The 25,091-nt window shown below is 45.1% G+C and overlaps 1 protein-coding gene across 2 annotated transcripts in view; it reads left to right on the forward strand.

Moving 5' to 3' along the window:
- Nucleotides 1–25,091, forward strand: part of ATP6V1C1 (ATPase H+ transporting V1 subunit C1) — a 360,600-nt gene that overhangs the window by 89,599 nt on the left and 245,910 nt on the right. For both annotated transcript variants that reach the window (XM_069220590.1, XM_069220591.1), the window contains one exon: nt 5,281–5,366. In XM_069220590.1, the coding sequence (XP_069076691.1) occupies nt 5,281–5,366 (86 nt within the window). The remainder of the gene's footprint in view (nt 1–5,280; nt 5,367–25,091) is intronic.

Below are 25,091 nucleotides of genomic sequence, written 5' to 3' on the forward strand. Positions count from 1 at the left end.
CAGGGATTCACAATCCGTTAGCAGATGACCTCAGTCGAGATCACCAACAAACTCACGAGTGGGAAATTCACCCTGAGTACTTCACAAATACTTTCGTCAATGGGGGACACCAGACATAGATATGTTCGCCACCAAACACAACGCAAAATGCTTAAACTTTGCATCCAGGTACCCAGACCCTCTATCCAAGGGGAATGCTCTATGGATCAACTGGTCAGGGATATTTGCTTACGCTTTTTCCCCTCTCCCGCTCATTCCATTTTTGGTCAACAAACTGCATCAAAACAAACTCAAACTCATACTTATAGCACCAACGTGGGCACGCCAGCCATGGTACACCACACTGCTAGACCTGTCAATAATACCACACGTCAAACTCCCAAACAGACAAGACCTGCTGACACAAAACAAACAGCAGATCAGACACCCCAATCCAGCGATGCACAATCTGGCTCCTGAAATCTTAGAGTTTGGGTATCTAAATCTTCCACCAGAATGTATGGAAGTCATTAAACAGGCATGAACACCTACTACCAGGCAGTGTTATTCTAACAAATGGAAAATATTTTTTTTCTACTGTCAAGCAAAACACATAACACTCTTAGATGCGTCCGTACAAGACATCGTAGGTTATTTACTCCGCCTACAAAAAGCAAATTTAGCTTTTTCATCCATCAAAATACATCTCACAGCAATTTCTGCTTATTTGCAAAATAAACAAACCAAATCTCTATTTAGAGTGCCAGTCATTAAAGCTTTCATGGAGGGTCTAAAACGAATCATACCTCCAAGAACACCACCTGTACCCTCATGGAATCTTAACATTGTACTTACACGACTCATGGGTCCACCCTTTGAACCCATGCACTCTTGTCAGATTCAATTCCTAAGTTGGAAAGTAGCATTTCTAGTGGCAATCACTTCATTACGAAGAGTTAGTGAAATACAAGCATTCACTATTGAACAACCCTTTATACAAGTACACAAACATAAGGTTGTACTTCGAACAAACCCTAAATTTCTACCTAAAGCCATCTCACCGTTTCATTTAAACCAAACAATGGAACTCCCAGTCTTCTTCCTACAGCCAGACTCAGTGGCAGAAAGAGCACTACATACATTAGATATTAAGAGAGTTTTAATGTATTACATTGACAGAACAAAATCATTTTGTAGAACTAAACAATTGTTTGTCGCATTCCAAAAACCGCATACTGGTAATTCTATATCAAAACAAGGCATAGCCAGGAGGATAGTGAAATGTATCCAAACTTGTTACCTAAAGGCTAAAAGACAACTGCTTATTACGCCAAAGGCTCATTGCACTAGGAAAAAAGGAGCAACAATGGCATTTCTAGGAAACATATCAATGACAGAAATTTGTGAAGCAGACTACTTCAACTCCTACAGGCTGACCACCGCTTAGGGGAGGATTACTGCTTTGTAGTCTATGCATAGCATGTGTATCTGCAGCTACACATGCCATCGAATGGAAAATGTCACTTACCAAGTGTACATCTGTTCATGGCATGTTCTGCTGCAGATTCACATGCACCCTCCTTCCTCCCCGGGAGCTTGTAGCCGTTTAAGTTACATTTAAAATTTGTACTTATGTATATACATCTCTATTCTATTGCATGGACACCTCTTTATTTAAACTCTGTATATACATCTCTATTCCATTGCATGGACATCTCTTTCTTTACACTCTATCACTCCTACCTTACCCTCTGCGGGAAAACAATCTAAGATGGAGCCGATGCCCATGCGCAATGGAGCCGAAAAGGAGGAGTCACTCGGTCCCGTGACTCGAAAAGACTTCTTCGAAGAAAAACAACTTGTAACACTCCGAGCCCAACACTAGATGGCAGGAACAGTGCACAGCATGTGAATCTGCAGCGGAACATGCCACGAATGTGCTGCTGCCTTCCTCTGATATTTAGTACTGTTATAGGTGTGTGTTTGAACCATATTATGTTAGCATAAATAAAACAAAATGAAGAATGACCTCACCCAAGTCATTCTACTGGCTTTCGATTGGGCCGGGAGTGATTGGTACCTAGAACCTCTGGGAATGTGCATCCTTTCTTTTATCAGGTTGCAGTTTTGGGAGGATTATCTGTCATAGCAGCAGGGTAAGATCTTGCTTCCAGGCCTGGGCAATCTACACCTTCACGTCTGGAAATTGAATGATGGCAGTTGATTGCATTCGATCTTCCTCTAGAAATAGTAGATTTCATTCTTGAAGCCTGGCGTCATTTAAAAAAAATTTTTTTATGCTGGGACAAGTTTGTGGCTCCTGCAATATGGACCAGTTGCAGACCAAACTGAGTGCTTTGTTTGTTTTATCTTTGGTCCATCAAGCACGTACAGTGGGCACAATTAAAGATTATCTGTCGGCCCTTTGACCTGTTTGCATCCTTTCGCTAACCATACTTGTTCAAATCACCTGTTGTGATGTAGTTTCTCAAAGGGTTAGTTCACGTTTCCTCCTCAACCCTTTGTGATGCTGTAGGAAGCTGGCTCTTTATATAGTGGACCAAAAAGAGGTACACACTGCAGAGTCCAGACAAACCCCAGTGGCACAAATTACATCCCAAATGCTCTCTTTTGTGGTAGTGTGGGCAAGCAGTTAGGCGTATCATAGGGTTGTGCTATTCACACACATAGCCAGTGAGTGAGTGACACTCAATATAGAAATATGACACCAATTTATAAACATAGCATGTACTTTTAGATAAATTTAGATACCAAGGTCACCGTAATCAGGTGAGTACTTCTTTTTTTAGTTATGAATTTTTAGAGTTTCCCAAAGTTGACAGTGCATTTTTCACATGCGGCAATGTTATCATGTGGAGGAAGAACAAACACTGCATACAGCTCTAGTACGGTGACTTACGGGACCAATCTTTGGAACTTAAGGTGAGTAGGGGGCAAGGTCCAAGGTCACACCAACAGGTCACATTTAGTGGCACTGGGGCTGCCGGATGTAGTGGTGCAGTCCAGCATCTGGTGCCTGAGTATGTGTTTAAGGATGGGTCCGGTTACAAGGTTGGCTCAGGGATAGACTGATGGTGCAGTCCAGGGGAACCACCAAATCTTGCAATGCTCTGGGATGCTGTGGTCCTGTTTCTCCTCAGTCTGGGCGTCTGGTTGCTGGGGTGGTTTGGACCGTCAGGTTTACCATCACCCGGGGCAATCATGGTGGACGGGGGCCCACAGAAATAGGCTGCAGGCGTGGACTGGGGGGGTCCAGTCCGGCTGAACCGACAAATGGGCTTTGGTCTCACGAGCCTAGGGGAGTTGGTGACACCAGTAGTCCTCTTCTCCTTGGTTTGGGCATCCAGGTGCAGCAGACCATCGGGGTCTCTGTCACAGGAGGTGGTCACGGAGAAGGGGGCGGTCTGCAGAGAGAAGCTGTAGATGCCATCGGGAAGTCCACAGTGGGGTAACTCAATGTGGGCTTCATCTCTGGATGGCCTTGGAACACCGTTGACCTACTTCAGCTCGGGTGCAGTGATGTCTGTCATCTGGTTTTGGCAGTCCGGGCCTCACAGATCTTTCTTGGGTTCTCTGCAGATGCAGGGAAGCAGCTCCTCTGCTCAAAGGGAGAGATTTGCGAAGCACTGACAGCTCTCTCGGTTTCCTGGAGGCTGCAGCGGCAGGACAGGTCAGTTGCTCCTTGAGGGTGGGGTGCAGCATACAATCTAGCAGGGATAGCTCCAAGTCAGTCATGCTCTTCGGTTCTCAGGTTCAGCAGGCTTCTTGTCCACTCCTTCTTTTGTGTCCAGCTAAGATCTGTTTTCTTGGTGTCAACGGTCCCCTATATACTCAAGTTAGGGGGCGTTGAAGGGAGTGCAGGGTAGTAGCCATAGGATACTCACCCTTGGGGTCACTATGCCCCCTAGATGACGAGTGGGGATCACCCTGCTCCAGAATTCCTAATTCCACCACACACAAGATGGTGGAATTCCTAAGGCTGTGCTCTTTTCAGACTGGTCACCCTAGTGGTGTGTCTACCCAGGAAATGCAACATGCCTCCTGCATAGCTAATGGTCCCAAATGGGTCCTGGGGAAAGGGGGGGGGGGGGATGTCAGCACCATCCTATGAGGAAGGTCAGATCTGCATACCAAAGGCAGTGGGCAGATTTGCAGGTCATCCTGTTAGGAGCGGTGTGTAACAGTGTGAAAGGTAAGAAACAAACCTCAAGAGAACAAAGACTCTCACCCTTGGTGGTCGGAATCTCGTCTGTTGGTGGCAGGCTGGCCAAAACCAGTCAGTGGGCCCACCAGCAATTGGTGGGTTTTCAGGGACTACCTCTAAGGTGCCCTCTGGGTAAATGTATCAATACATCCATCACTGGAATCATTGATGGTTTATTAATACAATATGTTTGATACCAAACATCCCCATTTTCAGTGAAGCCATCATATAGCTGGGGCACTTATACTGACCGGTGTCTATCACATGTACTTAGAATGTCTTTACTGTTCACTTACTATGTCTAAGAATCAACAAACACCTAGCAGGGGCATATCTGCTTTTGCAGATATGTCCACACATGTAATGTAATGCATCCTGCCTCAGGGCTTTAATGCCTGCTGTAGGGGTGACTTACAAATATTCTGTGCGGTGTTCCGTGGACATGTTACACAGGCAATGTGCCATGTTGAGTTTTCACTTTTGGGAGCACCCCGTCATGCAGCTTGCAAGGTTTGACTCCTTCCCAGTGAAACACAGTGTGGCTTTAAAGCAGACGCTCTGTTTTTCACTTAAATGTGCTGCACCCAGGGCCGCGCCAGTTCATGGCTGCTCTGGGGGCAGCACATTCAAAGTAATAAGGTGCACTTTCTCTGTTGGCGCCCCTATTTTCAACGTACGCCAAGGTGCAATAAGAGAAAGTGCGCCCTATCTGTAATAGGGCGAGGTGCCACAAGACCATTCTTCCTTCTCCAGGTTTGCCAAACTCCCTTGCTGTATGCACAACAGAAGGGGAATAATGCCTAGGACAGTGATATGAAGTATTTTGTGTCAGACCTGATTTCCTCAGTGATGTTAACAACCAATGCTTGTCCACTGCCCAGCACACTCACAGCACTTGTCACTAGATATCAGCTAACCAGAATCTTTGTGATAAACACAGTCGTCATAGGGTATTAAGATATTTAACATTTTTATCCATAGAGTCCTTGAAGCGGAAGATTTTATGAAACCTTTTTGTTAAATATCTGCTTGATTCCCATTACATTCTAATATTTTATTTGGTCTTCATTCCACAGTGTTGTAAAGAAGGTGGCCCAGTATATGGCTGATGTGCTGGAAGATACAAAAGATAAAGTTCAGGAAAACCTGTTGGCCAATGGAGGTAGCAAATATATTTTTGCTTAAATGTGCACTGACAGGCTTTTTCTTGCAGGCCTTTTGGTGTCTTAGACTTTGGTCGCCTTTAAATCTGAACTCTTGTCAGAACTGTAAATCTTTGATTTTTGCAAACATGTGGCTCATTCTGAATGTAGAATCCTGGAATGCTTGAAGGATGAATGCTTTTTTTTTTTTTAAACATCAACAGGCCTAACAAAGTGCCTCATTCATTCTATTGCAAAGAAGTTTGCTTGCCTACTTTCCTTTTTAATTTTGTTTGTAAGAGATGGTAGTGAGATTGAAGAGTACCCTTGTCATTTATTTTAAAGCTATGACTTATTTGAAAACTGAAAAAGGTGAAAGGTAATGTATTTTTTTAGTTAGGTATTTTGATGTTTAAGAAAAATGAGAGCATGATATATTCTGAAGTGTTTCAGAATCCCACAACACAGGAATATTCATTTTATATTCAGTTAAATAATTTACCTGTGATAGATACCGGTGCTGAGATGATCTTCTATGTATTATTTTCTTGCTTTTTTGTTTTTATAGCTTTTTGGCCTTATCTTAGTTAATTTCAGACCCTGCCTTTGTACTGTGTTTCAATTTTTTGTATTTTAATATATTCCCCTTCCTAACGGATATCACTGAAAACACCCTTCGTATAGAGAGACGTAAGCAGCACTGATCACTATGGCCGCGGCGTAGGCATTTAAAAATAAAAATAAAGTATTGTATTGATTTTACAACTATAGAGCACGTGCATGCCAAGCCAACTTCCCATCTCAACCCTGCAGACTCCCTGCCTCCCATTCCTCCTACTACTACCACCACCACCACCACCACCACCACCACCACCACCACCACCACCCCTCCCACCTGCTGAGGTCACCGGCATCACAAATACCTCATTCCTCACTTGTCCACCGTTTCCAAATCTTCTTCAATTTTTTTGGGCATCCTCTCCCTTCGTAAATTTTCTTTTCTTGTGTGCAGATTATACCCTGTTCCCTTTCCCAGTCTTTTGTCCCTAGGGAACTGAGGATCCCCATTTCTACACTACCTTTCTTTTTGCGAGCAGGAAACCTAAATTGAATAATAGGCATTTTTTACTAATGAAAAACCAAACTATATTTTGAGGCAAAAAATGAACTCTTGCAGTTGGTTTATCATTTGAAATCATTTTGGCATAACACAGTAGTGTTAAGACTCTTCTTGTGTGGCATTTTTCCAGCTACTTTAAATCAACCAGACATTTTGCTGTTCTGCAGTGCACACAGTTTTTATCTCCTTTTTGGGTGTCTAGCACAGAATGTTGTGTTGCAGGGTGGTAGTGGGAGGTGAGGTTTTCACTCACTTAACTGGTAGCCTTCATATTTAAAAGGTTGAATTTCAAAAGATGAAATTTAGGGAAAAGAAGTTAGTCCAGTTTTTAAAATGAATCAAATAATTGAATCTATGCCAAAGGTTCCCATATAATTTAGATGGCCACTGTTACATTTACACAACTTGATGTATGTTAAATAAGTAGAAATCCTTATGTAACCTATATTAAATACAATAATTCAACAAATATATATGTATATTCAAAACTTAATGACCGAAAGACACAAACAGATACAAGTTCACTACCCCGCCCCCCAAACCACATGTACACGTTCTATGAATTAGTGGCTTAACCCTCTCAGATGTTTGACCATAATAAAATAGGTGAAAGCTAACTTTTGAATTCTTATCTGCTAAGAAGCTTCTAGCTATTTGTGCAAAATATTTACATGAGCTGTCTCTTCTGATGCTCTTAACGTTTTACCTACATGTTCTTTGTATTGAGTAACTACAATACCACTAAGAGAATCAACAGTTAATTGAGTATTGGTGATGTAGGTGCACAATAGTCCAGTTATAGCCTTTTAAATTCAGTCATGTGGGTACTTGACTTCATTCATTTCCATGTTGTGTTTTTTTTAAATTAACAGCGCTCTCAATTCAGAACACCACATGCACAGTTCCCAGGACCTGTATAGATCAGTTAGTTTGGGAAAACATTGGCCACAGCACACAGAGAGTAATGTCCAACAGTAAGGCAGAAAAAGATATTCCTGGTGTGGTTCCGAAAGTTGAGGGAAGTATAAAGTTGAAACGAGTCTCAAATCCTGTTTGCAGATGGTGTCTTTATTCGTAGGTGCTTAGAAAGCATTAAGTCATCATGGAGATACAGCCAACACGTGTTTCGTCACACAAGTGACTTTATCAAGGCTGTAATAAAGTAATGACAGCAAACATTGGATACATATGTGTGTATTGGAATCTGGTGTGAAACCAGAAAGCGTTCTGATTGTGTAAGTGAGTAAGTGATTAACATGGCTTTAGAGGTGAGTGGTAGTGGGGTCAAATAACAGCACCGTGATCAAGTTTTAAAGTTGGTCTATAAAAGCAAAATGTTGGAGAGTAATAGAGTATATGCAATTTGAAGCAGTGTGAGCATGCAATTGTTGTGCAATAGGGAGAAACTTAAAAGTCTACGAGAAATGCAGGAGAGAAAGTAGAAAAGATAAAGGGGAGATACGGCTAAATGCAAGTTTAGAAAAAAGAAACAGTAATGAAGGCGGTGAGCCCAGAGGGCATAACAGAAGGGTGAGAGTCATACCTGGGACAGCAGGCTTAAGTAGGTTTGGTGGTGGTGTGTAGTAGTGAAGTATAGGTGGGCTGGAGAGAAAGTGAGTGAGATGGATCAGAGAAAAAGAGAGAAATAGAATGGGATAAGTAATCGTGTGTGACAGGATAGTTGGGAAAACGTAGAGAGCTAAAAAATGTAAAGGTAAGGTGATAAGAAGGAAAAAGGTGGGGAAAAATGTAAAGGTAAGGCGATAAGAAGGAAAAAGGTGAGGAAAAGTTGGATTAGAGAGAAAGGAAAATCTATATAAATAGAAGAAAGATAAGAATGGTCAGTGAGAACATACCTGAGTAAATGGTAAAGAACTGAAATAGGTATGGCTGCGCCAGGCAGCTGCAGGTGCGTGTGTAAAAGGCTTGCATGAAATCGAAGATATGAGAAGGCCCTGATAAGCCTATAAAATGACCTAAAGTGGTAACAGGGAAGAAAATAGGTATATAAAGCGAGGGCAGGATTTTAAAAAAGAGTAAACGCAATAAAAGCCGGTGAATGAATATCCAGTTTAAAAAAGCGGTTGGTAATTGGTGATTTAAGGTCAAAAGAATTATTTGTTGCGTCTGAGTAAGAGTCACACCGGTTTAAAGACACAGAATCGGGGTGTACAGTGGCCTCAAAATGAACAAGTCACGGTTGGGAGAATGCAAAAAATATAACCCGGGTCGTGGTGAGCGGCTGGTGAGGGCTCAGTTAGTGAAGATCAGTTAGTTTAATAAAAAGAAATGGTGGCCTTTTGATTGATTATTCTCACTCTTGTCTCTTTGTCTAAATACTCTATGTTCGAGCTGCCAAACAATGATGCAGATGTATCTGAAAGGGCTCGGTGTGTAGAGGAATGAAAGATAGTAAATCCAAAGGAGAGAGTTATTCATATTTACACTGATCAAAAAGAAATCTAACAATCTTATTAAAAAAATTATAATCCATAGATAACAGACAAAAATCTGGTCATAAATGGTTTTATCATAAAATTAAATAAATGCTTGTTCAAAAATGGCAATGTGAGTGCGTTGCAATCATGTAATGAACATGTTGTAGGAGGATTTTAAAGAAAGACCATGAATTTTAAGTGTGGAAGCACAAACCTGATGGATGTACATGTTGAATAGAAGTTGTTCTGTGCGCAGTTTGGTACTTGCACATTGATGAATGAGCAAACTTAATGCAACACATTCATAACCAATTAACAAACAGGTAAACGAGGAGAGAGAATAAATTAATTGTTCTTTTCAGCTACCTGGTCTTGGGCAATACAAGAATGACCATGGGAAGAGGATTTGGAAATGATGGTGATGCACCATATTCTTCCCTATGTCCCCTTTTTATCATTCCATATCTTATGTTTCCTTTACCACATTCTCCTAACTGTGTTCTTTTTTTCTTTGTACTTACTCGAGTTCCTCCATGTAAAATTGCAGGTTAATATTTATTTTTTATTTTCTTCTTTCATTGTTTTTAAATTCTTACCGGTATTTTGTTTGTTTTTAAAAAAAATTTTTTAACAGCTTTGTTTAATAAATAAAAAAATAAAAAGAGCCTATCATGAGCGCTGCTGCAATTATAACTGATGCTTTATACACCATTTTCAGCTTCTGAGAGCTTTACAGTACTTCATATGGCATACATTTCTTTGGACAGATCTGTGGAATTTCATACGTTCATCAGTATCTAACGAACAAGAATAGAATGATCGCTAAATCATCAACCCCTAACTGGTGAAGTAGGGATTGACACATATCTACCATTCCACAATGATTTACTGTCCCTATGTATATACATCTGAAATGCAGCCAAAACCCTTTCAGAATTACTCATCATATCTAACAGTTGGCAGCAGCTTCTACATCATAAATTGATACCACAACTTTGACTACAGTAAGGCTATTGGATGGCAGTCTGTTAACTTCCTCTTATTGTATAGATGATTAAATATGTGCTTTCAGAATCCCAGCCAGAACAGTAAAGGGATAAGAGTTCTTCTTATACTGTGTCACCCAGTAAAAGTACACTGTAACCCTACTCTAATTCAATATTCAGGTTTTCTTTTATAGGAGAGGAAATGTCTATCCAATGTAACATTATCTTTGGGTGCGAACCCGCCATATGAAGCATCATGCTTGGCTCAACCTTTCCAGCAAACATTTAAACTGCCAAACATAGCCCCAAGCCTATCAGCGGTATAACACCTGCTAAAGAGTATACTAAATGCCTTCAGCCTGTAGTGAAAGCAATTGGACAACTTAGTCGCATTGAATTCCATGGCCTCTCAGATATTCCTCCATCTGGATCTTTTTCCAAGTTATCCATGCGTGGAAGTGTTTATGCCCTGCCCGGCAATATGTACAATCTACACATGCCTTTATTATACTGACTTTGTGAAAATAGTTAGCCAATTAATGTTCTATCTCTGGATGCCTTCATTGGAATCTATTTTTTTTTTTTTTCCCCGCCCAGTACAATCATTGGATTAGTCTAAAACAGTCCAATGTGTTTGAAGAAATGGAGTGTATTATATGGTGTGGTTGTGCCACCTCACTGTGTAATACACTTGCCAACCCCTTTAGGACCTTCGCTTGTCAAACCACTCCTAAGATGTTATCTGTGGCTAATCAGCAAGGCGTACACAAAGGCACAAGTGTAAAGCATTTAAACAGCTCTAAAATAATTGGAGAAAAACACGAATACATCAAAGAAATCGGACACCAACTTATAAAAATAGACTGTGTTTTTATATATTTGTAGACACCACAGCTTGAAAGATTCATTGGAGGGTTCCAGAGAGATAGAATTTACAAAGTTAAATCAGAGCATTTTACTCAACCACAATCATTAGCAAATGGAACGAATTGGCACTTCAAAACTTTTTCAGCAAAAAGTTGGGCTTGTTCTAATGTGGTCACATAGAGGCCCTTCAGGAGACTAACTCCACGAGGGAGCCAGTCAGGGAGACCAGCAAGGCCCTCAGAAATAGTTACCTCTTGAAGGAGTCATCAAGCAGTTCCAGGTGTTTTATCCTCAATCCAGTGGATTCCTGTGGCTTGAACCCGATGCTGAGGATACAGGATGCTGAAGGATGCTCAAGAATGTGGATGCATTGCAGTCAATGAGGGTCTTCATGCAGGGATTCCTCAGTCCACAAAGGTGGTGATGGTGGTCCAGAACACAAGGTTCTACGTCCCATGAAGTCCTTTCCTGTCTGGCTGGATTCCAGTTGCCCCTGGATGTCCAGTTGTCCAGTGTTGTGGTCATAGCCCAATTCTTTTCCTGGCTGTATATATATATATTTATTTATTTATTTATATTTTTTCATTTAGAAAGAGTTACAACAAACATACAAACCAGTGAGGTCAACAATTCCCTCTAGAGATACCATATAAATTAGGGAGCATTAAGAGCTAGTATCCAACAGACATGGAACTCAATTCAAAGGCCAATTCTCTTTAACACGTCTCCCAGGAATGAGATGCAGGCGAGCCAAAAGAGACCATCACATACTAGAAACAGGGGTCAGAAAAAGAAGCAACTGAAAGTCAAGAGGGAAAAAGGTAACATATAACCGAATGGGAAGGGGAGGAAAGAGGAACATTGCAGCCATCAAGACGCACACCTAAATGCAAGCAATGCTATGATGATATGTAATAATACAAATATGTTAGGGGAGTGTGACTTATGCGCAAGTGTCTGGGGTGTAAAATTACTGAGTGTTGGTCAGTGGGCAGTTCTCCAGAAAGGAGCAAAGGGGGGCCCATATATCCTGCGGTCAGGATCCCTCCGGCATAAGGTGCCAATAGATCCTGACAATACGAGGCATTGCTCAACCAATCAGTACAGCGGGGAAGTCGATGCTGCCCCCAGCACATCACAACTCTATGCTTGGCCAGCAGCAGCAGTCCTATCAATCGCCGATGCGCAGCCAGGAGGTTCCCAATGTATCCCAGTAGGACAAGCTTATGGGAGCGCGGCAGCTGAACCTCGGTCATCTCCTCAATCGCCCCAGCACCTACGTCCAATAACCACACAACTCCGGGCATCTCCACGCCAGATGCAAGAAGTCAGCATCAGGGGCCATGCAACGTATACAATGCGTTTCTGCCCGAAGGCCCATATCATTCAACCTAAGAGGTGTGTAATACTAGCGGTGTAGGAAGTTGAAATGTATAAGGCGCAGCCTGTAATTTGGGGACAGCTCTCGCATGTGTGCGCAGCAGTGATGCCATTCTTCATCAGGGAGGGTTTCCCCTATGTCCTCCTCTCATTTGGCTTTAGCTTTTGACTCTGTCCCTGCCGCTTTGCGCTGCATGCAGACATATAACGTGGTGATAAGCCTACGCGGGGTATCCAGTTGGTACAGAAAGTCCAGCGGCTTACATGGCGCCGGCATTGCAGGAAAGCAAGGGTAGCGTGCGCGTAGCAAAGCGCAAGTCCTAAGGAAGAATAATCCGTGCAGCGCAGTATCAGACCCTCTGCCAAGCGCGGCCTCCGAGGAGATAAATCTCCTGTCCGGAAACCAAGATCCCAGGGTGGTCAAACCGGCCTCACAGAGGAGCTCACAACTTCGAGCATCTTCTGAAAGTCTCAAGTCATCCATGTCCAGCACCGGTTTCAAGGAGCGAAGATCTCCCACCCCACCCCGCCCCTCTCCCTAATCCCCCCCACCCAGGCGCGCGTCACAGCAGTGCCGTCCAAGCTCTCGCCGTGCATGCCACACAGTATCATTTCCAGGTGTCAAGTGAGGTAAATATCGAATGGGGTGTATACAATAATGCGCAAAGTGAGCCTGGACACAATGGTAGTATAGCACCAAGTCCGGGCCGCCAGCCCGCTCAAACGGAAGATTCAATGTTTCCCAGGATACTCTAGGGTGCCTGCCCGCCCAGGTCAAGGTTATGAGAGCGGATCAAAGCCTTAAACACTAGTGGTAAGAACCAGGGGAAGGTTGATAAAAAGGTACAAAACCCCGGGTAGCACAACCATTTTCGCTATCGCTATGCGGCCGGTCAGCGAAAGTGGCAGAGAGCACCACCTCTCTATCTTCTCTTGCAACCAAGCAATGGCCTTGCCATAATTAGCCGACCAGAGCGTGTCCATGTCTCTGCTCAGCCATACACCTAGATATCACACCGGTCCCTCAGTCTAACAGAGGGGGTATTTAGAGGGGAACTGTACTGTAGCTGCAGAGAGAGAAATCACCACAGATTTAGACCAGTTGCTGTGTCAGAGAATCAAAGTCCTTAGTGGCGTCCAAGAACACCGCTGCTGCACAATCCTTAGGATCAATCATGCGAGATATCGCAAAATACGTCCGGAGGTTATATAGGGTGGAGCGGCCTGGCACAAAGCTCAACTGATCCAGTAGCACCAGAGTAGGAAGCAGGGGCTGCAAACGTGCCACGATGAGTTTCGCCAGGATCTTATTGTCAATATTAATTAATGAGAGAGGCCTATAGGAATCGCAAGAAAACGTCTCCTTCCCAGGTTTTAAGATGGTCACAGTGAGGGCCTCTCATAGCGAGGGTGGAAGGATTCCAGACTCGAGAGCCTACGCATACACCTCCAGGAGGTGGTGAGCTAATATGGCAGCGTACTCCTTATAAAAGGCCGGTGTCAGACCGTCCAACCCGGGGGCTTTATCCCCAGGTAGATCACGTTTTGCCTGACTGATATCATCTACCGAAAAGGGGGCATCTAAATATTGTCTGTGCTTATTCTCAAACCATAGAAAAAATAGCTAGTTGCAGTGGTCGAGCTCGCCCCAGGAGGTTCAGAATAGAGAGTGAAGTAGAAGTCAGTAAGGATACTCCTTGATCTCACCAGTACCAGAGCGACGTGCGCCAGACGAGCCAGTCAGCTCCACAATATAGTTGCTTGCCCACGGCTTGGAGAGCATAGCAGCAAGTGTGTGGCCAGCTCTGTCACCTGTGCCATATCTCCTCGCCGTAGCGTGTTACCCTAGGAAGCAGACCTCCCGGAGGGCCGCCTCCTCAAACTGTCTTATCCTCTCCCTCCAGGTCGCCAGCAGGTCAACCGACAAGCCCGAGGTCAAGCGACGTTCAAGATCAGCAATCTGGGCCTCTAACTCCGCCAACTCCAGCCACAGTGCCATCAGCACGCCATGCTGTTTAGAAAGGCAAACGCCGTGTATCACTACCTTGAAGGCATCCCACACGGTACCGGCAGAGCCCACCGACCCCACGATTCTCCGCAAAGTAGTGCACAATGGCGTTATGGACCTCATCTCTGAATGCTTGGTCCTTCAGCGCACCAGAAGGAAGCCTCCATGTAAAAGCACGACCCGGGCCACCCGGAACAGCCAGTTCCAGCAGGACTGGTGAATGATCTGACAGAGTGCAGCCTTATGCTCAATGAACCGCACCGAAAGCGCCACATCCCTGGTACCAGGCTGCGAGCAACGTGGGACCAGCTACCATGCACATAATGTATGCAAGGGCCTTCCCTAGTAGCTCCATGCTTTTCTCTCCATAAGTCCACCACGGCCCCATCTGCCATCACCCGAGACAGAGCCCGGGTGGCCGCCACATGCTGTGGTCTAGCCTGGCTTTCGCGATCCGCATCAAAGTTCAGCACCACGTTAAGCCCCTCCACTCCCCCACACACAGCAAAGTCCCAGAACCCAGTGAGTCTATCAATCTCCCCACTTCTCCCAGAAAATTCAGGATCATCCGTATTTGGGCCATACAGCGATACCAATCTGCATGGCCTATCAAGCAGTGTTCCCCACAACATGACATAGCGACCATTCGGATCTACCAGAACCTTCTCGGTGCGCCACTGCAGCCTCCTCCTAATCAAAATCACCACACGAGTAGCACAAGTACATTGCAGCGTGCCATTCGCCAATCCAACCAGCCTTCAGCTGATGCTTGGTGCAAATGTCTAACACATGATGCTGAACATACACTGATATCATCCGCATAGAGCCCACGCACATTCCAGGTGAGACAGCGCACTTGCGTCACACTATTTTGCGCCATTGCTACTTGCAACCAACCATACAACTTTCCCATGCAGCACAGAAGAGGCGTCCGCGGCATGCAGAAAGAGGAATAGGAGCAGAAAGGAAGAGAGAGAGGGGATGAACCAGACACAGAACGTACCCCACCCCCTCCCACACTGACCCCCACCCCCAAACCAGGTCAGAGCTATAAACCTACCCCTCTCCAAAAGCAAATCCCACAACATGATAGCAAACATTGAAGAAGGACTCATCCAGTGGGGCGTCAAAGAGGCCAACCAAAACTCATGGGATGAAGGGGCAGCGGGGACCAACTATAAAGGGGAGTATTGCAAAACAGCCCACCCCAAGAAACAAAGCAGCCGCAACGTCAAGATCACACGGCTTCAAACAGGATCACATGAGGCTGAGTAGAAGAACATATTCAGTCATTATCACTTAGAGGGCCAGCGGAACGCGGGCCGGTCAACAGTGCCTTCTTGGGGACAGATTTAGCATATTTTGCCGCCAGCTTCGGGTCTGTAAAAAAAAATTGCAACTTGCCCTTATATTGTACGCGCAGCTTTGCCGGATAGATGAGAATATTTCGCTTCATTCTGACTTAGAACATGTTTAAGTTCTGCTTTATTGTCTGTCCCTGTAATTAAGTAAATGTACAATGATGGGGTGCATGGGAGCCCCCGGACCCAAGGACTTATGAGCCCTCTCCACCACCAACATCTGGGAGAGCTCCCCAGGAAAGAGCGCAGAGAGCATAGTCTCGACGTAGTCCTCCATACGCCCCATATCTCTGGAAGGCCCAAAATGCAGACGTTATTGTGATGAGACCAGGCATCTAGGTCCTCGTTCTTATTCCTAATGATCTCCAGCACACGCTCCATGTGCAGCAACCTCTCCCCATCGCCGCAACGATCGTTCTCCAACTCCGAAGTGCAGGACTCCACCTGCACAAAGCGTCAATCGTGACCGTCCAGCCTTGCCTTCAAATGATCCATTTGTACAGTTAAATGGTCAAGCTTGGCATAAATACTGGCCAGGCTATGCTAAAGGTCTAAGAACATAGCTTTGACAGATGACACAGGTGGCTCCTCCACGGGTGGCGAGTCCTCCACCAGCCTGCTGGTCGAGCTGCTCTTCTTTTTCCCACTGTCAAAAGTTAACTTAACCTGCCTCTGATCTGCCTTCCCCATTCTCCCCACAACCAGTTAGGCCAGCGGTATGCGCAGGTCTGCGTATCCTCCCAACAGGCGTCTGGCCAGCGGTATGCGCAGGCCTGCGTATCCTCTTAACAGGTGTCTGGCCAGCGGTACGTACAGGCCTGCTTATCCTCCCAACAGGTGTCTGGCCAGCGGCGGGGCCACCCAAAGACAGAAGCCCCACGTGAGACCCACTCCCCGTCCAGAAGCCCACCCCGTAGCAAGACAGGAGGGGACTGAGAGGGAGCAAGGAGCAGGGCCAAGCCTACAGAGAGCGACATGCAACCGGTTGCAGTCACAAACTAGCCAGAGGGATCCGATCACATAAGGCCCGCCAAGCACAGGGCCACGCAGTAGAGGTGTTGGCACCGGCAGTGCACACAGCACAACAAAATTAGAGAGCCGGGAGGAATGCGAAAGGCTGTACCAGGAGGAAGAGGCTGCACTCCAGGAGATCCATACAGGCAATGAGTCCCCAGGGGTCTCCGCACCCCAAGATCCACAGCAGCCCAATCAGGCAGTTCACAGCACCGCAGCTCTCCAAAACAAGGCCCCTAGCCAAGGAGCCCAGGCAGACCAGCGTCCCCGCAAGGGTTCCCAGCCCGATTAAGCTGCCGACCAGCCCAGCTGCGGCTGATAGGAATTACGTCTGTCCACAAGGCCTGTAGACCCCGCTAGTATTTTGCTGCTCAGGCATCTGTAGCAACTCAGGCCGCAGCGCACAAGGCCACCAGCAGCGGGGGAGGGGGTCCCCCAGCCACCACCAGTGCCCACGTGGTGGCCAGCAGCCCAATATGGCCGCCAGATGGGCCCTGCAGCGATCAACTCGCAAATCGCAAGTGTAGCCACCGGCTCTAGGCCTCCGAGCACGGGGCAGGAGGGAGTAAGCACTGGAGTATAGGCCGCTCCCCGTGGTGCCCACCCCATCCCACACCACCAGCACCACCACCCGCAGCCCAGGTCCGTGCATCCTGCGTGGCTGCCCAGGCTGGGCCAGGTCCGCTGACAAGCGACACAGCTCCCCCTCAGCGCTGGCCCTCAACCAACGGGCTCCTCAGGGTCTCCGAAGCCGGCGCCACCGAAAAGTAGGGGCCGGTTTTGCAAGAGGAGGAGAAATGCAGCATTTGGGTCCCCCGCCAAGTAGAGCCTCACGGTGTGTCGGCCATATTGCTGATCGGCCAGGACTCGCCCCCCCCTTTCCTGGCTGTATATTGCCTTCTGGGCGGCCACGCTGCACTCTGACTCTCCAAGATCCAGCAGACTCGGGTACAACTTCTGAGCGTTGGGTCCTGGTCCCTGGTGCTGCATGACTGCAGGGATCAGCGATCTTTGGGACCTGGACAACCACTCACCCTTAGCAGAATTCCCTCAGCTGTTTTGTTCCTGTGCAGGGAACAGGAGGCTAGTCAGGTTATCGTTGGAGTCTCTTTTCCTTGGTTGGGCTCTGGAGACGACTTCTTTGAGGAGAACTCAGGAGGCACAGTCTCTCATTTGCTGAGCCACCAGGTGCCGCAGGTGCAGTCTGTCGGTGTTGCCTGTTTTTGCATGGAACTAGGGCACTCCTCCTTTGGCCCTTCGTCCGGTCCAGTCAAGTTCTAGGTGCCCTATTTATTTACAGAAAATGGCTTCAAGGTAGAATGTGGTTGGTAGCCAATGGACTACCCTGTTCGTTCTTTACTGATGACCACTTCTTGGGAAGTGTGGTATCTGGCTATACCAGGATGCACCATTCTTTCCACTCTCAAGATTGCAGAACCCATCTCTTGGTGTCCAGAGCTCCCTAGCACAGCCCTGAGACATGGTTACCAAGGAGGCTATACGGCCCTGGAAAACCAGTTTTACAACAGGGTTCACCTCTCCTTCCCGGGTGCGAGCTGTTCTGCCTAAATAATGGAGCTGCCTCATTCCCAAGTGTTCCCCATTTGCACCTCTCTCCAGTGCCAGCACCTTTTGTCTGCTTTCCTGTGAACAGTTAGCACGTCTTCCCTGGAGGGCAGAAAGCTGTCTCTGGTTCAAGCTCCATATGCAACCGTTAAAGGCACAATAGATTGAAGACCAAAGTGTGAAAGTTGCACACTGTAACTTGTTACATTCATTTTGACTTGAGAACCAAGTCTAGCTTAATTGTAACAAGTTGTTTTATACCTTTGAGTGCCAATTTTGGTCTCACCCTTCAGGGTTTAGCACAGCTGAAGGGAGGTCACTGTGTATACCCTGTGCTTGCTAAAAAGGTGACCAAGTCTTGCCACAGTAAAACTGATAGTTTTGAGTTTTTACTGCCAAAACATGCCATTTACATGTTCTGCCATTGAAATATGCTGCACCCTGCCTTAGGGCTTGGTAGACCGGCCAGAGCAGTGACTTACACATGTTTCATGGGGAAAGTTTACTGGCCATGGCTTTTAAATGGCCAAGTCAGACTAGCAGTTCGAAACTGAACTTGCAGTCTGCAGTGGTGGACTGAGAGACTCGTTTTACTCTTGTCACATCTAGAATGGCAAAACCAGTGCTGCAGTCCCTTGGTGGGGGGGAGGGGAGACTTTTTAACTTACAGACTCTGGATACCATATTCTTGGGACTGACAGGTACGTTAGCATATGCCAATTGAGAATAGCCAATGTAACATAACCTCAGTGCAAGTGCCCTGACGTCAAAGAGTGTCTGTTAGGAGAGACCTCTGTGCACTCTTGGAGTCCAAAAAACAGCATCTGTCTTTAAAAAGCTGTGGATGACCATACAAAAGAGTTGGTCTTTGCAGGCGGTGAATCTAAACCTTTCTTTACAGGTATTTTTCTATGTTATACAGCAATGCTTAAACAAGTTGCCTAGTAGAGGAGAATGTTGATCCCTCCAGCCCTGAATTCCAGCAAACATCTCTCCTGCAGGGAAAGCTGGGTTTGATACTATGGATGAGAGTGCAGATCAGTACAAGGTAAGCAATCCTGGTCTGTGTTCAGTATTCTAACAAAGTTGTGAACAAGAAAGCTTTAGGGGAGATTCCATAGCTTGTATATGGGTGGGATTAGTGAGCATTCTTCTTCCATCATCACTCTTGGTATATTAAGTTGTGAGTTAGAGCATTCTAATGCTGGACACAGCAGGGCAGTAGTCGCAGGCCTCCTGTTTATCATAATTTACAAGCTGTTGATTTTGCAACCCAAGGTAACTTGTTGATCCATACCAAGCCCAGTATTTGAATTTTGATTTACCGTAATGTTCTCTGGTTAATCCTAAGTAAATAATGTTCGACCATGTACAATTACAATAGTCTAGGGAGGAAGTTAATTTTTAAGCATGCTATCCTACCAGACTGTAACTTTAAGCCTGCCTCACTGATATATGGCTAATATCCTGGCCTCCTATATACTCTGTGTTGGATTTTTACATTGTTTTTAAACGCTATTTGAAAATTAGCTCCCCAAATATTTGTGTGTTCTGTTGTTCAAGCTTATACACTGCTCTCTCATGATAGGCTCCCGATAGCTGTGAAGTCCCCCACTTGTATTCCAGCCAATTTACTTTAAAACCTGACACTATGGAAAAGTTGTGGTGCACCTCCATGAGACTGGATTAAATGTTCAGTGTCTGTAAGAAGCAGAAGATGTCATCCCAAAAAGAACTAACTTATGGTATTATCCTAAACCAGTGCCTGTAACATTAGGGTTAGCATTTATTTTATGCTTTTCAAAGTAAGCACAAATAATGTGGGAGTCGTAGAGCATCCCTGCTTCATGCTTTTAACAGAGTATGGTAGTTGATGCTTGTTTTTGTATAAAGCCGAGGTTGGCCACAGTATAATTTTTAATATTGGGACCCGTAGTGGTTTTATTTAAAAACTGCTCCAGGTACCACCCTTCAACCCTGTCAAACATTTGTTCAGCATCTAATGGCAGATTTAATAGCTGTTCCCTACTAAGTTTGCCTTTATCTGTTAGCTTGACCTCTTGGCTGATGTTATCCAAATTGTGGCTGTTTATGAACCCTGCTTGGTATGTGGAAATAAACTGGGCCCACACAACTAAGGGCCTATCAGTCTGAATCTTGATATATATTTCAATGTTTTAATTCAGCAAAACAATAGATAGATAGAGGCAAACCAAAAGAAATGGGATCCTTCCCAGCCTTCAAGAATAGTATTAGCATAGATTTCATGGACAACCTGGTCACCTCTTTTTAGATGAAAGGAAATCTTAAAAGAACTTTGCTAGTGGTTCTGAAACACTATTTTATAAGCATTCTAGAATGTGAATGTTGAGCAGTATGTCCATGTTGCAGATATTTAATTCCTCCTGTGCTTAATGCCTGTGCCATTGAAGGTCCTCCATCATCGAACAGGTGCTTTCACTACTGTCTGTGGCACATTCTATTTCTTGTTTGTTAAGCTTGCAGGTCTGAGAAATGGTCGCCTTACTTCACTTTTGAAGACTTGTATAGTACAACTACTAGTATCAAAGATAGAAGCATGAGGGCAAAGCTGCTTCCCAAAAGCACAAACTATTTGGTAAGGTGGTGAGAATCAGCAAAGGTATAGTAGGGGCAGATCTGCTCATTCAGTTATGCCCGCACATGTAGTATAATGCACCCAGCCTTTAGGGCTAGAAGGCCTGTCTGTGGGGTGATTTACAAATAATGCGTGCAGTGTAAGGGGACTGGGTACACAGGATGTGTACCATGTCGTGCTTTAATTTTGTGTCTCCACCATGACACGCAGCCTACAAAGGCAGTTCTGGGTGCACTAAGGTGAGAGGGTCTCTGAGGGTGGCACAATCTGTGCTTCAGCCCTAAGGGGCCTTCCTTTATTACCCGATGCCCTAGGTACCCGGGTTACCGTTTATTAGGGACTTGCAGTAGCAACAAAAGATTTGCCAATTGGGAAAAACGACTGTGCAGTTTTAGGAAAATAGATCTGGCTCTGGGGACCTGTTTAGCAGGGATCCAGTGCACTTTCAGTTAAAATCACCCCAGAAGCAAGGCAAGACAGTGGGAGGACCACATCAGAAGAGGAACTTTCCTATATGGATACTAATCAGTTTTTAGCCTTTCTCTTGAGAAAGAGTTAGGGACATTCAGGCTATGATTCTAATCTTTCAGACTTTGTCCTGGATTTCTGTGAGGTTGATTCTGAGTCTGCTGGGATTGATGGCCTCCTGTATTCTGGCATCAAATGTGGGCTTTGTAGTGGGATCTGAAGTCGTAGTGTGCCCAACATCAAGAGAACCTCTCCGACTACGTTCAGATCATAAAGAAGACTGCAAAAGACCTGCAGTGGTGGTTATTAGACCACAATTGAGTTGGTGGCAGACTCTACTCCCAATGTCACCCAGAGCTGACACTGGTGACCTGTACATGCCTTTCTGGCAGTAGTGGAGCTCAGAGGCCCCTGGTCTCCAGTGGGGTCCTGGGTCCCTATTAGCATAACAGCAGACCTAACTCTGTCAAGTAGGTTCTCATTATCCTAATGAGGCTACTGGATTTGAGTGGCAGAATTGCATAGATTGCAGGGTACTAAGTACAATTCCACACCATGTGACTTCTGTTGGACTAATCCGTGTTTTTCCGACTAACTAGCAGCGCCTCATCTCTATCCAAGAGCAGGGATGATTGTGGCGACCGGGTGCACGGCAAGCAAGACTCCTCAGGGGAATTGTGGACGATCAGATCTCATCCCTTTCTCTCAGTTACATTAGTCTCATACAGGCAGAGACAACAGAGGCAGAATGTAGTTCAATAAGGGTTTATTGAAGTAACTGCATCTTAGATAAAATGGCATGTATTGCCATAACTGGGACGATAGAGCAAAATAAAAGCAAGATTGTGACAAGGAGAGTGAAACACACAAATAGTCGCACCATACTGTCACTAGGAATGGTGTATAGTTCTTCCTAAGCTATGTTAGAGCACAGCCTAATAAGCTTAATCCGTCCTTCAGGTTTCCCGCCTGCGAAGACATCATCGCCCATACCTGAGCAAGGAAGCCTGTAGTCTAGAGAGACCCAGTCCCCAAAAAGGGGAGGGATACGGTAGTCTAAGCAAGCAGCTGTAGGGAAACAATCAGCATTAGACTCCTGGTCATCTGGCTGGAATCTCCCTCTAACGTGTATGGGACAAAAGAGCGTTTTTGTAATAAGAGTTGACATTCTAAGAAAGGGTCCCCACGTAGGAGTGTGTATGTTTGTGTGAATGTTGGAGACACAGCGTACCACTTTTGCCTGCAACCCTATCTAACTGAAGCCTTGAGGAAAGCACAAAGTGAAATGAATGTCCTGCTAAGAACATATTGCTTTCCTAGGCGAAAGAACTAGATAGAGAAAATAAAACAATACCGCAAATGTGACTATTGCTAGAAAAATACAACAATGCTGAATAAAATGTAACTGGGCTAACGTGCACAACGGCAGGCCTAGTTTGCTAAAATAACATGTCTAAAATATGGCTCGCAACAAGGAAGATGACATTTGCTTCTTCCTCCTCCTTTGTCATGCTACAGTGGAATCTTAATTTGGTCCTTGCTTTCCAGATCTGTACTCCCTTTAAGGTGCTTCATAGCTGCCCCTTTGGCTTAAGCTTGGGGAGCATTCAAAAGGTGAGTAATCTGCGACTAGATCATCTCTGTGAGAAAGAGTGTTCCCGAAGGTCAATAACTTGCTCTTTAATAATGTTTTGAGTGTGGAACTGCTATCAGAATTACATTTGCAGTGAATGGGTGATCCTGAATGATCTGATCTTTCGTTACAGTTAGATTTTTTTTGTTTTGTTACTGAGAGCGCTTGGTCTACTTTGGAAATGTTAAGTACAGTTAATCTGTACTGCTGCTTAAAAGCCTTCCCATTTTTGGATGGATATCTGTGATATTTAATTCTCACCTTGAGAAAAACCTAGCTTCCGGACCTTTCATTTGCCTGTGAGCTGTCCTGGTAGCACTTCTCTCCCTTGAGAGGGGGAGTTGCTTGTAGAGTCTAACTCCCCAGGAAGACTGGAAAAAATAGGATAGGAGCTTTGGGAGTAAATTCTTTTCATGCTTTGTGGAACTAAATGTTTTGGCCTATGAATCCAACATTTTTGGTGAAAGTGTCAATTTGTAGCCAACTTTCTTTTTTTTATTTTTTATTTTTAAATGCTTAAAAGTATCTGGCTTGACCCACTCTCAGGAGAAAGCTGCATGAAACAGATAAGGAAAATATGTTTTCCATCTTGTTGCACTGAATAATTAGGGCCTTCCGGACAGATGATGTACAGAGTGTGTTCCTGTGTTTTGAATCTCAGCATGGAAAGCAGTTCCAGGTCAAAGGATGCTAGTCTGTTGTGACTCTCAAAATGGCAGGAGTCCATGCCCTGACACTAAAGCCTTGCTTGCCCCGGTTTAATATATCCCTTGTGGCTGGAGTATGCATAAGGTTATGGAACCCAAAAATATATCTGCATAGCGAAAAAGCAGGAGATGAGTTGCAGTTGAACATTTCTCATGCACGATTCTCTTCCTATATATGGAAAGTGCAGAAAGTCCACTGAAGAAAATAAAAATTCTGCAGTGAATGCTGCAGACAAATTGCTAAGACCTGTTAAAAGTGGACATTATGCTGCGTTTTTGAACTGGAGTTAGGGGCATCTTTCCACCTGGAACCCCTTGAAGACCATATAACCTGTACTGAAGATTTTGAAACTTTGAGCATCAAGAACCCAGAGTTATTGGACTGTTAAAGAAAGTGGAGACTAACAAAAATGTCATTTATGCAATACTGAGATCAGATGTCAGGTCTGCACCAAAAGATGCAATTATGTGACTTCAACTTTGGAGTTTTTCTGATTGGCACTTTTTGGTATGAAGTCGGTGTAGGAGGCTGGCCTAGCTTGTAGTGGGTACCAGGGGCACTTACACCTTGTGCCAGGTCCAGGTATCCCTTATTAGTGTAGAAGAGGTGTTTCTAGTAGCTTAGGCTGATAGAAGGTAGCTATGGCAAAGCAGCTTAGTCTGAACTAGGAGACATGTAAATCTCCTACTATACCACTGGTGTCATATGCACAATATCATAAGAAAGCACAATACACAGAAGTACTAAAAATAAAGGTACTTTATTTTTATGACAATATGCCAAAGGTATCTCAGTGAGTACTCTCAGTATGAGGATAAGATATATACACAAGATGTATGTACACAAACCAAAATTATGCAGGTAATAGCAAGAAAAGTAATGCAAACAGTGTAGAATTCCAATAGATTGCAATAGGAGCCCATCGGTATAGGGGCAACACAAACCATATTCTCCAAAAGTGGAATGCGAACCATGAATGGACCCCAGACCTATGTGAGCTTGTAGAGGGTCGCTGGGACTGTAAGAAAACAGTGAGGGTTAGAAAAATAGCCCACCCCAAGACCCTGAAAGGTAGGTGTAAAGTGCACCTACTACCCCCAGAGAGCACAGAAGTCGTGATGGGGGGTTTCTGCAGGGAGAACAAACACCAGCAATGCAACAGTGGATTTCCGGACCTGGGTACCTGTAAGCCAAGGGGACCAAGTCCAGTAGTCGCGACAGTGTTGAGAGTGGGCAGGAGCCCAGGAAATGCCAGCTGAGGGTGCAAGGAAGCTGCCACCGGATGGAAGAAGCTTGGAGTTCTGCAAGAAAGAAGAGAGCTAGGGACTTCTCCTTTGTAAGACGGATGTCTCACGTCGCGATGAAGCTTGCAGAGGTGTTCCCACGCAGAAAGACCACAAACAAGCCTTGTTAGCTGCAAGGGTTGCAGTAGAGGTTTTTGGGTGCTGCTGTGGCCCAGGAGGGACCAGGATGTCGCCACTTGGATGAGGAGACAGAGGGGGCGCCCAGCAACTCGGGGAGCCCTCACAGAAGCAGGCAGCACATGCATAAGTACTTGAACAGGCACTTGGAAGGAAAG

This window comes from Pleurodeles waltl, chromosome 2_2 (assembly GCF_031143425.1).
Source record: "Pleurodeles waltl isolate 20211129_DDA chromosome 2_2, aPleWal1.hap1.20221129, whole genome shotgun sequence".
NCBI classification, from domain to species: Eukaryota; Metazoa; Chordata; class Amphibia; order Caudata; family Salamandridae; genus Pleurodeles; species Pleurodeles waltl.